Below are 14,545 nucleotides of genomic sequence, written 5' to 3'. Positions count from 1 at the left end.
GCTGAATGAGCCACCCTTGGTACCTTGCTAGAGGGATCTTTTAAAATATAAATGATGCAGCACCTGGATGGCTCAGTCTGTTAAGCAGCTAAGCATCTGACTTTGGCTCAGGTCATGATCTCACAGTCTGTGAGTTCAAGCCCTGCATTGGGATCTGTGCTCACAGCTCAGAGCCTGGAGCCTGCTTTGGATTCTGTGTTTTCCTCTCTCTCTGTCCCTACCCCACTCATGTTCTGTCTCTCTCTCTCTCTCTCTCTCTCTCTCTCTCTCTCTGTCTCTCAAAAATAAATAAACATTTAAAATTTTAAATATAAATGAGATGTCATTCAAAGCTCTGCATCAGCAAGCAATTGGTTCCATAAGACCATAAGCCCTCCCAGTGTGTCACAGAGTCCTAAAGGCTCTCATCTCCTCAACTGTGCCCTCATTGACTCCACTTGTGCCTCCTCACTGATCCTCAGACTGGAGAACTTTTGCTGCAACCAATCCCTCTCCCTAGAACACTCTTCCCCTAGCCCTCAGCTCGGCTTACTTTCTCACCTCTTCACGCAGGTATCAGCTTATCAGTGAAGCCACCCTGACCCCTGTATTCAATTGTGACCTCTACCAACCACCACCAGCACAGCTTTCTACTGTTTTTCTCTTTTTAGTAGCATTTATCACCTTCTACTATACCGTATTATTTACTTATTTATCATGTCCATTGTATCTCCCTACTAGAATACAAACTTTTTGAGGACAGGGATCTTTGTCTGTTTTGTTCATTGGTGTATCTCAAGAACCTAGAATGATGCCTGGCACATAATTGACACTTGAACACCATTTGTGGAACAAAGGAATGAATTGATCACTGATAGCATTTTAACATAAAATAATCATTGTGCGTTATCCATACAAAAGCTAGTTTAGTGTAACAACACGTTTAATCTCTATTTATGAATTAAAACATTGTTTCTTTCCTTTCTCTCTCTCTCTCTCTCTCTCTCTCTCTCTATTTTTTTTTTTTTTATTGTGGTGCTTCCACCATTTTTTCCTCTCTTTCTTCCCTCCCTTCATCCTTTCATTTTAGAGATTGGTATTCTATTCAGTGGAATATTAAACCTGAAAATTGAATGTTAATGAGAAGAAAGATGATGTCAGTTTAGAGATAATGACTCAAAGCCTTTATTTCCTAGCTTCTGAGACTTGCTCAAATAATTTTTGCTTTATACCTTTATTATTTGAAAGTTGGCCTGTAAGAGGGCACACACATTTTTTAAAAACAACATTTCTTGTAGATATAAACAAAATACTGTTGAAGCTGGAATTTTTGTCCTGTTACTACTCCTAGAAAGAAAGAGGTTCAAAAGAGAAAAAGAAAAATTTTAACTTCAAATAAGCAATCAGGATGGAAGAATTATAATATAGCCATTTCACATTTTAATTTGGGGCCTAAAATCTTTCATCTAGATGAATATCAGTTAATTACTCAAGAGTGATATCCTTAGGAGGCTTAAAACAAATCATCCCCCTTACATTCAGAATCTCTAATGGTAACTAAAGTCTCTCACAGTAACCCGCCTTACTGTTGGGATATTCTTTCTTTACTATAAATTCTTGAAATTACAGTTTACACCACTTCAGTATTGTCAGGTAATTATGGCTGATGGACACAGCTGGTCAATGTCTCCAGACCCCATACTCCATGTATTAAAAGAACACGCTCAGGAAATTACTCAGCTGTTTCTTTTTTGGGCTCAGTAATTTCTGTTTCATAAACCTTTTCTTAGAAACATTGTTTTTCAACCCACTTTTAGTCTTTTTGGGTTGCCCTTTGAACCTTCTTTCTCAAATCTGTCTCAAACTATGGGGTCCAAAGATAGTCAGATCTGACCTAATATTGATTGCAAGGAGAGTTTCTTTAACCATATTTTTCTAATCTAAATCATTTCCCTCTGTTGCCAAGTATGTTATCGTGCAGATTATGGGTAGCTGTTTTATCCCCAGATGTTTTATCCCTCAAAAATGGTCACACAATGCCTGGTACATAGTAGGCACTCAAAAATATTTATTGAGTGGAATGAAATAAAATTTTATGTTGTAGTCAACTTTTTTCAATCTGTGTTATTCTTCAAATGCTTGAACTAGCTAAATTTAACTTGTTGGTTCTGATAGTTTGTCTCCAGATGATCAAAGTTGATTTCAGATTATGGTCTTTCTGTTACCCTGATACACCTTACTATAGTCATTGAAAAAAAACATTGCTAGAAAACTCTAATATACCTCTTTTTGAGTATGATGTAGGGAAATAGTGAAAAGGCATTGATTGAAAGGAAATAGGAAAACAAGATTGAGACGTGAAATTGAGTTTTTAACTACTGCTAAGGAGAATATACATTGAATCAGAAGATCTGATTTCGATTCTTACCTCTATTATTTATGAGTTAGACACTTTTGGACAAATTACTGTACATTATCTCTCATCTGCATAGTTTCTGAGACCAATGGGTTTATCTTTGACTCTGGAAGAGCCTGGTGGAGGCTGGGGGGAGGGTTGGGGAGACAGTAAGATGCTGGGCAGACTGAGAGCAAGAAAAGCAGATTTAATTGGTGGGACACCTGTTTGGACCCAGAGATATGCTGCAGGGAATTGCTAGAAAGTTGGAGACCTAGCACCAAAGACAAAAATCTGGTATCAGAGCAGGTAGGAGCTATCCCAAAGCAAAAAATAAATAAATAAAATAAATAAAAACTCTATGTAGAACCTGAAGTAAAGGAACTTAGGGGGAAATGCATTCTAGTCTAGTAATATAATGAATTATTATGCAACAGTGTTTTTTTTTTGAGAAATATTTAATGCCTTGGGAAAATGCTGATGTTATAAAAAGCTTAAGTGAAAAGAATATACAGAAGTGTACATCTCATTTGACCCCAATTAGGTATAAAATACATGTCTGCATATGTCTGGATGAATATAAATTTTGGAAGAAAAACAAATTAGTAATTGTGAATCTATCCAGTTTATGATATTTGGGGTAACTTTCCTTGTCTTTTTAAAAATATTTTAAAAAGTATACATATATACATATGTATACATAGATATGTATACATGCGTATGTATACATAGATATGTATACATACGCATGTATACATATCTATGTATACATACGTATGTATACATATATGTATATATACACACACATACACACACATACACATACACACACACATATGAGTATATGAATGAGTGTGTGCACACGCCTGCCTGGGAGGATGAGAGGAAGAGGGAGAGAGAGAGAATTTTAAGTAGGCTCAAGCCCATCAGGAGCCTGGGGTGGGGGTTGGGGGCCTCTATCTCCTGAGTGGTAAGATCATGACCTGAGCCAACATCAAGAGTGGGACTCTTAACCAGCTGAGCCACCCAGGCACACTTTTCCGTGTCTTTTTGTTGTCCTTAGTGATGTTTCATCATCCCATTCCCACTGCTGTTGGTCACTGTAATGTATTCCCAGAGTGATTCCTTCAGAGAGGTGTCAGTGGTCATAGAATCCACTCTCCCCAGCAAGAGAGTGAGTTGTGTGTTTTGGAAAAATACCCCATGGGATTCTCATTCTCAATCATATAATTTTATTTAGAACATCCTGGTTTTTAAAAATGCATTAAACGTTTTATTCTATTTTTAACCTTTCAGAATTGTCTTTAGAATTGAGTGTGTCAGATATGTCCAGTTTTAGCTAGAAAGCTTGGATTACCACAAGGAATATGATACCAGTTGGACCAGGAAGCAAATTTTTTTTTCCAAAGTGTTGTCAGAAGCTCCTTGGAACCGGAGTAACCTAGGGTGCTTATTTAAGATGTAGATTCCTAAACCTCACCACACATTGGCTAAATCAGACTTTCTAAGGAAGTACTTCTCTGTCCTCAATGTGTATATAAGTCACATGGAACTTGGTTAAAGTGAAAACTTGGGTTTATTGGGTCTAGGGGAGGACCTGAGATTCTGCATTTTTAACAAGTTTGCAGGTAATGCTGTTGATCTGCTGACCACACTGAATAACAGGGCTCTCTAAGCCTTAATGGTAGCTCCAGCCAGTGGAACCAAGACAGAATTAGCCAGATGTGGAATGTTTCAAATATAGCAATTGTGCCTAAAATGTAGCATGTAGCATCTGGGTCACATAAAGAAGGAAAATGTCGCAGAATAAAGATTACAGAATAGAATGTAATGTGTATCAGTTGCTCTTATGAGTGGCCTTATCAGAGAGCCAGACTCATTGTTTCTATGTTATCCTAGACCATGAGAATGTGTTGAAATTCCAAGTACCATGCAGTAAGAAGAAAATTGTTTACATTTTCTTCATTGCTGCTTTGCTGCCTGCTGTGTACCATTTCCTTCTCTTCCTTCTGTGGGTTTTTACAGAGTCTGTGGCTGGTGCCATCACGTTGTTCTTAGTTATGAAAATAGGATCTCTCTTCTGATTCTATGTGGTAATGAGTAAAAAGATTGTTTCTGCTGAGGGGCGAAAAGCTCTTCAAACTAGTTTGCTGTCTGGTAAACAGCAAGGCCCACAGAGACCCTGAGAAGATGCCTGACATCTCCCTGAGGATTAAATTCCTGCTAGTGTTTTGAAGGAATGAGTTGTCACTGCTTACTGGTCAGGATTTGGGGCTGTGAATTCTGAAAGTTTTCAAGATTTTTGATTTATATTTTAATTTGATTTTATGGAGGCTGGTAAAGAAGAAATAGTTCTCTCTGGGAGGGACAAAATGAATTCTTGGTGAACGTGACCAAAGTCAGAAATCAAAAAATGCTAAGTTGTATATACAGTTGCCTGTAGTGTTGTAATGAAAAGTATTGTGTTCAGCCACTCTGTGATTTGGGGCATATCACTAAATCTTCCCATGCCTTTGTTTCCTCACCTATAAATGGGGACAATAATAGTATCTACCTCATTGAGCTGTTGAGAAAATTAGATGACAGGGTGCATGTAAAACTCATACCATAGTGCTTGGCATATAATAAAAACTCAATACATAATTGCTCTTACTACTTCTGTTGATGTTGTTGAATTCAGTTATATGATAATAATACCACATACTTAATTCATAAAAATACAGCCCTATTTTCTGTTCCAGTTCTGAGTCTGTATTTTTCTGAAGCCTTTTATTATGGTTCATTATAATTTTAATACTATTTTTGGCTAACTGGATCATTTTGAACCAAATTGGCTTGCAAGTGAGAGCTATTAGGTGAGTAGAGAAAATACAAATGGAAAGCTGCTACTTGGCATATCCTTTACTTTTTACCAAGTAATTGGAATATCCTGTTTCATTTAGGTGTTGATAGTGACCAGGTGAACAGTTGTGATGTCAAAAGAGAGACAGGATCCCCTCGACTTCCTAGCTGTGCATATAGTGACAACAGCCTTTTGAGAGATGAGTCTGTCTGGGTGGGAAACAGGTGTCGTGTCTGATACATACCAAAAATAAAAGCTTTTTTTTTTTCCTCTAAAGTGATTTCTTTGGCCTGAGGGCATTGACACTTGTCCCGCAGAGCAGGTGGGATTCTGCACCTCCCTGGGTGTTCGTGCTGTGCTCAGTGCCAGCAGCCCTATCGGGTAGTCTGCTCACCCACCGGGTAACCTGATCAACCACCGGGTGGTCTTCTCACTCATTGGGTGGCCTGCTCTCCCACCACTGGGTCTGTTCACTGCCTGCTCTGGAGTGTTCCTGACAGGGCTATGCTTTATGGCGTCCTTGGCTCAGAAGAGGGAAAGAGAACAGAACCTGTCATGCTTTCTCTTGCTCGGGAAAAGTTGTGTTATCATCCTTGTGGTCATACTTAGAAAAGAACAATCTTTTAAATACTCTGTTCTCCCTGGATTGCACCAGGCAGTGCTTTGAGGTGTTCTGAAACTGTTGGAGAAATAGGTGAGGCATGTAAATTGGGCTCCTTGCTGAATGCTGTCGCTGTGTCCATGTTCCACTTTCATGAGAGATTTAATTTTTCCCAATTCTGCTCTTTACTGTCATCCCAAGGGCTGTCTTTTGAACATTTTAGATTCTTCCTATGGATGAAAGCTTTGGCAGACAAGGGCTTATTTCTGTGAATCCCAGAAACTCTTTTCTTTTTGCTAGTGATCAGTTATATGGCTAAGAATTTTCTCTAAAGTGGTTAAGGAAATTTCAGAAACTCCTCTCCAGTCCTTTTATTTGCTTCTTTCTGGTTATTTAAAGCTATAATGTGTATGTTCTTCATCTGGAGAGGGAAAGAAAGGGGGCGGGCAGGGGGGAGAGAGGCAGGAGACTGCCTCATAAAACCCCTGTCACTCATCTCCACTCTGTAGTCTCTCAAAATCCCCTAGGTTTTGCCTCCAGAACGAGACTTCAGAGTATTAGGAGAGTGGGGCTCCTGGGGGGCTCAATAGTTTAAGCATCCGACTTCAGCTCAGGCCATGATCTCACGGTTCCTGAGTTCGAGCCGCCGTGTCAAGCTCTGTGCTGACAGCTCAGAGCCTGGAGCCTGTTTCGGATTCTGTGTGTCGTCTCTCTCTGCCCCTGTCCTAGTCACACTCTGTTTCTCACTATCTTAAGTAAACCTTAAAAACGAAAAAGAATATTAGGAAAGTTACAGATGTACCATTGTCTTCCAATGAACCAAACCCATCACCACAGAAAGAATTTAAAACCGTGTTATCTTCAATCTTTTTGTCCCACAACAAATGCCAGAACTGGCCTGGGTAATGTCATGGTAGCCACCATTGTACAGAAATGGAATTTGCAAACCTACCTTTAATAAATAGTGCTTACATTTTGCTATAGTTCACTCTTTGGAAGAAGTCTGGCAGTGGGAGGTGTGTATGATAATATTTACATTTACTTCACTGTGTTTACTTTTCATTTTTTTTGGGGGGGGGTAACAGTATACTTGACTATTTGGGAAACCTCATTTATGAGTGCAAGTTATACATTAATGTCATATTCCTTGGGAAAATATATTTAATAGAAAGTGCTGGGCCAAAGTATCTTTTAAGAGATTTCCTGCTTATTTGTGTGGCCGATTCTTCTCACGGGCTCCTGGGCTCTCCAGCCATTGTGAAAGAGTACTAGGTCGCTGGGCACAACCCAGCCACGTATTTATCCAGCTGTCTGTGTGCTTCACTACCTGCATACCCCCTTTGTTTCAGTTCATGCCGACGACTGTAAGAAGCACCAAGCAAGTGATATTTTTTGGTGAATAAAACATTGGTCAATGGAAGGGAAAAATTTAGGAAATGAGTCTTTTACAGAATATATGAACATTCTTGGGGTGCCTGGGTGGCCCAGTTGGTTAAGTGGCCAACTTTGGCTCAGTTCATGATCTCATGGTTCGTGGGTTTGAGCCCTATGTCGGGCTCTCTGCTGACAACTCAGAGCCTGGAGCCTCCTTCAGATTCTGTGTTTCCCTCTTTGCCCCTCTCCCCCCCCACCCTCCCTCCCTCCCTCCCTCTTTCCCTCTCTCTCTCTCAAATATAAATTAAAACATTAAAAAATATATAAAAAAAAAAAAGGATTTCTGTTATGGAAGAAAAAAAGTACCTAAAACATTGAAAGAAAAGAGAATTCTGTGAGAGCACACATATAGACCCCTACCCCATAGCAACTACATGTCTGTTACTTGTATTTTGATTGCTCAAAGAGGACTTTCAATAGAGTCTTGGTACCTATATTAAATGTGAGGCTATGAAATTGAAATATATCTGTGAATTTAAACATGTTCTTTGATCCAAGAGAATTATTTTAATCAAGGAAGCAAATGTTAATTAAAATAAATGATAAATAACCTTGCCTAAAAATAAAAGTATAACCAGGATAGACACTTATACATGATTTTTCTAATTATTTTTCCCTGCTTTGTATTTTAGCTAATAGTCAATCTAAATATGTAATATATTTTATAAAAACAAATACATATCTGATACTTTCTAGTTGGACCATTAATTTTTAGAATTAAAATGGTATAATTTTAGAGATTAAAAAAAGGATAGGAGAAATGCTAACAATACAATTCTGCTACCCTCTGTCCATCCATCCTCCATCTATTCTATGCACTCTTTAACGTAATCAGTCAAGACACGCAATCCGCTGAGTACAAGACACTGGCCTAAGAACTTGTTGTAAGGCAGTGAGCATGCTCTTGCCCTCATGGCATCTACATCCTGGAGGTGAAGACAGACATCTAACAGTTTCCCCAGGTACTGAATGCTTTAAAGGAGAATAGAGGAAGCTGTGTGAGGACGTGGGGCTGGCTAAGCTCTCCTGGGAAGGACAGATGGGTGAAAATCTCTTGAGAGGTGATGCTCGCACTGTGACACACAGGATGCATTACTGTGAGCGAGTGCCCCAGGGAGTGAAAGGGTGTGGAACTAAAACATCCTTCTAGTTCTAGAACTCACAGGTAGGAAAGCAGGGTGTGGGAGGAAGGGCACCAAATGCAGCTAGAGATGCAGTGCCTTTTAAAGCCCTGTAAAAATTTCGGACCTTATTCTGGTGGAAGCTGGAAGCCTTTGGAAGATTTTAGATCAGGTACACCATTCTGGCTGTAGCATGGAGAATGAGTGGGAGGGACGTGAAAGTGGACGTGAGAGAGCAAATATGATCAAAATTAACATAAACTAAAGAATGTTCATATAACTCTTTTTTTTAATTTTTTTAAATATTTATTTATTTTTGAGAGAGAAAGACAGCATGAGCAGGGGAGGGACAGAGAGAGGGAGACACAGAATCTGAAGCAGGCTCCAGGCTCCGAGCTGTCAGCACAGAGCCCAACGCGGAGTTTGAACCTACAAACCCTGAAATCATGACCTGAGCTGAAGTCGGATGCTTAACCTACTGAGCCACCCAGGTGCCCCCAGAAATCATTTCTTTTTATAAACAATTCTTTACAATAAAAGAAGCCAAGAATATACAGTGGACAAATGGCAGTCTCTTCAAAAACATGGTATTGGGAAAACTGGATGGCCAGTTTTCCTTATATTAGTTATATATTTCCTTATATTAGTTTCAGGTGTACCACACAATGAGTAGATACTTGAATGCATGTTGAAATGATGACCACTATAAATCTAGTTAGCACCCATCATAATACTTTATTACAGAATCTTTTCTTGTGACGAGAACTTTTAAGATTTTCTCTGTTAGCAACTTTCAGATATGCAGTGCAGTGTTTTTAATTGTAGTCACCATGCTTTACATTACATCACAAGAGTTACTTATTTTATAACTGGACATTTATAACTTTGGAGCTCTTTCACCCATTCACCTTTTTTGGCAACCACCAATCCGTTGTCTGTATCTATGAGCTTGTTTTTGTTTTTAAGATTCCACATTTGAGTGAGAGCATGTGGTATTTGTTTTACTCTGACTCAGTTCACTTACCATAATGCCTTCAGGGTCTTTCCATGTTGTCACAAGTGGCAAGACTTCATTCCTTTTTATAGCTGATTATTACTCTGTGCGTATATATGCCATCTCTTCATCCATTCAGTAGTCAGTGGACACTGAGGTTGTTTCCATATCTTGGCTGTTGTGAATAATGCTGCAGTGAGCATGAGAATGCTTATATCTTTTTGAATTACTGTTTTTATTTTCTTCAGATAGATACTCAGAAGTGGAATTGCTGGATCATATGGTGTTTCTATTTTTAATTTTTGGGGGAACCTCCCTAGTGACCGCACCAGTTTGCATTCTCATTACCATTGCACAAAGGTTCCCTTTTCTCCACATCTCTGCCAACACTTGTTGTTTCTTGTCTCTTTGATTATAGCCATTCTAACAGGTGTGAGGTTTTTATTTGCATTTCCCTGTTGATCGATGATATTGAGCACCTTTTAACGTAACTGCTGGCCCCTGTATTTCTTTGGAAAAACGTTGATTCAGATCTTCTGCTCATTTTGTAATTGAATTTTTTTTTTTTGCTATTGAATTGTCTGAGTTCTTTATATATTTTGGGTATTAACTTCTTATTGGATATGATTTGCAAATATTTTCTCCTATTTAGCAGCTGGCCTTTTCATTTCGGTGGTGGTTTTCTTTGCTGTGCAGAAGGTTTTTAGTTTGATATCGTCCTGCTTGCTTATTTTTGCTTTTGGAGTCAGATCCAAAAAAAAAAAAAAAAAAAAAATCACTCCCAAGACCAGTGCCAAGGTACCTACTGCCTGTATTTTCTTCTAGGAGTTTTATGGTTGCAGATCTTACATTCAAGTCTTTAATCCATGTTGAGTTCATTTTTGTGTATAATGTAAAATAGGGATCCAGTTTCATTCTCTTACTTGTGGCCATCCAGTTTGCCCAATACCATGTTTTTGAAGAGACTGCCATTTGTCCACTGTATATTCTTGGCTTCTTTCATTGTAAATTAATTGGCCATATGTGCTTGGGAGGGCGTGTTTTGTCTCTCTTATTTTCTAGTCTGTTTTTTGTTTGCTTGTTTTTTCTTGTACATAGTTAAGATCATACTGCTTGAGTGATTTTGTCCCACAACTTATTTCACCTAGTGTTGTCACAAAGTGTAAAATACCAGGTAGCAGGGTAGTGAACCTTCTCTTGACACTTGATTCTGAGCAATCCATATGTGTATGTGTCAGGAAGGAGAAATAGTTTAACAATTTGGCAGAGTTACAGAGAAGAGCACACACAATTGTGAGAACTAATAGCCGCAGAGCGTTTAGGTCTCTGAATTCCATGGACTGTTTCCCAGTGACCTGCACTGAAGGTGTGCTTGGTCACCTGCTGAAGTTACTGTTTTTGGCACTTGGTTTCCAAGAACTATTTATTAATGAGACATCTGGCATTAATGGAACATTAATGAACCATCCAAACGCGTGATCTCCTCCCTTCCTTTCTCCTCAACCTCATCCCAAGTCACATTCCCCCACTTCTCAGCATCCTCCAGACACCATGAACTCCTTTCTCTGGATATTCTGAGTGCCTTCTTTGTAACTGCTGTCTGAAACACTCCTTCTTCCCCCACACCACCACTTTGCTTTTTGCTTGGAAGTTTCCGTATTCTTTCCTTCTTGGTGTAAATGGTGCTTCCTTAGAGAGGAACCCCTTGATCTCTCTTTATGACCAGTTTATTATTGAGAGTGGAAGTAACCCTCATTATTTAATGCATGCATTAAATCATTTAAGAACACTTCTAATATATTTTTAAGAAAGATATTTGCAAGCTGTGTTCACACGGTGTTATATCAGGGATGGAAGTGATACCCACTAATTAAGCATGAGGGGTTTAAGTACATTTGTAATACAGAGGTTTCTTTTTTTTTAAGGTTTATTTTTGAGAGAGAGCGAGCAAGTAGGGGAGGAACAGAGAAAGAGAGAGAGAGAGAGAGAGAGAGAGAGAGAGAATCCATCCCAAGGAGGCTTCATGCTGTCAGCACAGGACCCAGTACAGGGCTAGAACCCATGAACTGTGAGATCATGATCTGAGCCGAAATCAAGAGTCAAAAGTCAGATGTTTAACCAGGCGCCCTATCAATACAGAGGTTTCTAAGAACACACCTTGCAAGTGCCATGGAGAACAGTTTTATCTAGGGCAAACTGCATTGAATGCAGTGACACCCATCCTATAAAGAATGAAGTGATGGAGGGAATTGAGTACCTGATCCAAAGACTATCATCAATAAAACAATCAACAGAGTAAAACACACACACACACACACACACACACACACACACACTCAAAAAAAAAAAAAAAAGAATGAATTGACGAATTCACTTAGAAACATCTATATTATAAGAAAGCTAATTGCAAGCTTCCTATGACAGGTGTTATATCAGTGACTAGAAGTTATCCCCATGTTGTAATATATGTATTACAGTTTTAAGATCACATGTAATAAAGAAGCTTCTAAGAACAACAAAAAATAGGCCCCTTGTGCCAGGAAACCTTTGTACCAGCCTCCCCCTCTACACCAAGACTCTATTTACCATTTGAGTGTCCTTCATCTAGGAAGAAAAGGGGGCTGACAAGCAGCCACAAAGCAGTCCCATAATACGGTATTAGAAGATTTGAGCTATTCCAGTCCAGAGATGAGTTGTGTACGTTACAACAAGAGACAAAAAATGATTGTTCTATAGAATTTTTTACACTTTCTCTATATAATGAGAAATGAAGCATACTTGCTTACAACTTTATAATATTTCTAGTAAATAAGAGGCAATCTCCCTCTTAGAGGCCCAAAGGAGGAAAGGAAAGCTATAAAATGGATATTGTTGCTGTTAGTCCTTTGGCTATGAAAGAGGGTGGCTCGTAGGGGAGAGAGAGACAGAGAGGGGAGAAGGAGCAGGAGCGTCGGTTGAGTGTCTGACTTCAGCTCAGGTCATGATCTCTGCTTTGGATTCTGTGTCTCCCCTCTCTCTGCCCCTCTCCGACTCACGCACTGTCTCACTCTCTCAAAAATAAGTGTTTAAAAAAAAAAACTTAAGAGGATAGCCAGTTACCTCAGCCCAGGGCACCTGCGATCAGGTTATATACCTAGAGCTGGTCTATGGACTGGCTTCTCTCCCATCCCTTTCAGGCTGGGTATATGTGAGTGTGTGTGTGGAGAGGAGATGGGTATCCGGTGTTTGGACTTTTGAAACAAAAAGGGAAAAACTTGAAAAGCAGTAAGCAAAATAAAAACCATCAGTGTGAATATTATGGGATTGTTACTTAATTAAAAAAATTCTTGCTAAAAATAATAGGAACATTGCTGAAAAAGAACCCTTCTGACTAATGTCTGTTCCTTGGTGTTCTACATCTTTTACTCCCTGCCTTATAAAAATATAGTTAATGAATCTAAGTTCTGGCGTAGAAAAGGGAGTATGCCCTGGTCTTTGGCCAGGAATTCCCCTCCACCAACATTCCCACATACCCCCTCCACCCCCACCCCAGTTACGCTTCATGACATCTTCTGGTGGTTTTCCTTTGCAGCCCTCATCAGAATTTAGAATTGCAGTGTGGATTTAGCTACATGTTTAATGTTGGCCTGTCTAGCTGGAATGCAGTCTCCCTGAGGGCCAGGTCCTTGTCGGTCTTGTTCACCCTATTGCCTGTCCCCTTGGCTACCATGGTTCTTGGCATATGGGGGACAAATGTATATTGAATAATAACTAATGCTTTAAATGACTCCGTTTTTTAAAAATGGATTCTTCAGCTCTGGCCCAGTTGGTTCACTTGAGGAAAAGGGTTGACAAAATGTGAGTCTCTGATAAGATTTTCACATTCATTCAGTAAACACTTATTGAGGGCCTGTCTCCAGGTCACGCCCTGGAAATGCCATATGATTAGGACGTGATTGATGCCATCCTGGACCTCAGAACCTAGAGGGACAGACGTGCATGTATGTGAAGAACTACAGTTCTCTATGGAAGGTTGTAATAGAGATGCGAACACGAGTCTTTGCGGGGTACAAAAGGAAAGAATTTGATTCTCCTGAGGCATGAACGTTTTTACCCAGACAGGGATGTTTGCATTGGGTCTTTGCAGGAAGAGGGGGAAGTTTGGCAGGTCAACTAGTAGGAACAAGAGGATCCCAAGCTGGGGATGGAGTCAGAGATATGAAAACGAATGGTGTGTTTGGACAGTGATGTGTGTTTTAGGGGGTGAGTTGTGAATCCTTCCCCAGGGAGTTGGGATCTGATCTTTAAGGAGCCGGGGAACCTAGAGATGGTAAGAATTGTGGATGGAGTTCAGCCGCGGGCAGCATTCACTGGAGACGAGTTGATGCTGTGGCTAGAAAATCAAACCATTCGCTGCAGTTGCAGGCAGTTTCCACTAAAAAACAGCCTTAATTAAGAGTTCATAATGTATCTTTTCATAGAAACAAATTCTAGAATTTTACAGAGGTGAATATTTTGCCAGAAACGGGTAGCTCTTTTAAAATGTATTGTTCAGGCACAGGCTTTTTAATTTTTTTACGTTGACTTTTAGAAACACTTGAAAAACATTTTCAAAAATTGTACTCCGATAAGTGTTATAGTAGAAGTGCCTGGAGAACAGACCGCGTGAATCTTAACGTGACATGTAATAGTTTTAATTAAATATTTTGGATTCTTCGGATGAATGAAACGCCTGGGTCTTCTCCCCCTATGCTGTGATTAAAGGCATGGCCCTTTATCAATACCTCCTCAAACCAAACCAAACTTCTCTCTCTTGTAGTTCCACGGCAGCCTTCAAATGACTTGTTTGAAATATTTGAAATTGAAAGAGGAGTCAGTGCAGACGATGAAGCGAAGGATGATCCAGGTAGATACTTACGTTTTTGTAGTGTTACAATGACATTTTAGTGTCTCCTTCCATTTCATGAATATGGCTTTTAAATTGTAGATTATTTAGTTATGTCTGGGAAAAACATACTTTATTTTTTACAACTCGGTCTCCTTTGCGGTTCCACAATTGTTAAGTGAAAATCATGATGTATCATCATTATCTTCTTTTAAAAAAAATATTAAAGCTGCACTTCAATTGTGAGGAGGAAATCATGTTTTGTAACTGATGATGTAACAAGGTCATAATTTGGCAACATTGGCGTGTTCTATT

At 39.3% G+C, this 14,545-nt stretch overlaps 2 protein-coding genes across 7 annotated transcripts in view; one reads left to right on the top strand and one right to left on the bottom strand.

Annotated features, from left to right (window-relative positions):
- The window catches only part of TBCK (TBC1 domain containing kinase), a 404,858-nt gene that overhangs the window by 95,601 nt on the left and 294,712 nt on the right, over nucleotides 1-14,545 (bottom strand). The gene's annotated exons all lie outside the window — the stretch shown is intronic.
- NPNT (nephronectin) overlaps nucleotides 1-14,545 on the top strand; it is an 82,304-nt gene that overhangs the window by 54,584 nt on the left and 13,175 nt on the right. For all 6 annotated transcript variants that reach the window (XM_027061925.2, XM_027061916.2, XM_027061903.2 and 3 more), the window contains one exon: nucleotides 14,165-14,251. In XM_027061925.2, the coding sequence (XP_026917726.1) occupies nucleotides 14,165-14,251 (87 nt within the window). The remainder of the gene's footprint in view (nucleotides 1-14,164; nucleotides 14,252-14,545) is intronic.

Source organism: Acinonyx jubatus, chromosome B1 (genome assembly GCF_027475565.1).
Source record: "Acinonyx jubatus isolate Ajub_Pintada_27869175 chromosome B1, VMU_Ajub_asm_v1.0, whole genome shotgun sequence".
Lineage (NCBI taxonomy): Eukaryota > Metazoa > Chordata > Mammalia > Carnivora > Felidae > Acinonyx > Acinonyx jubatus.
Note: the sequence above shows the minus strand (reverse complement) of the source record. Positions and strands in the feature narration are given on the sequence as shown.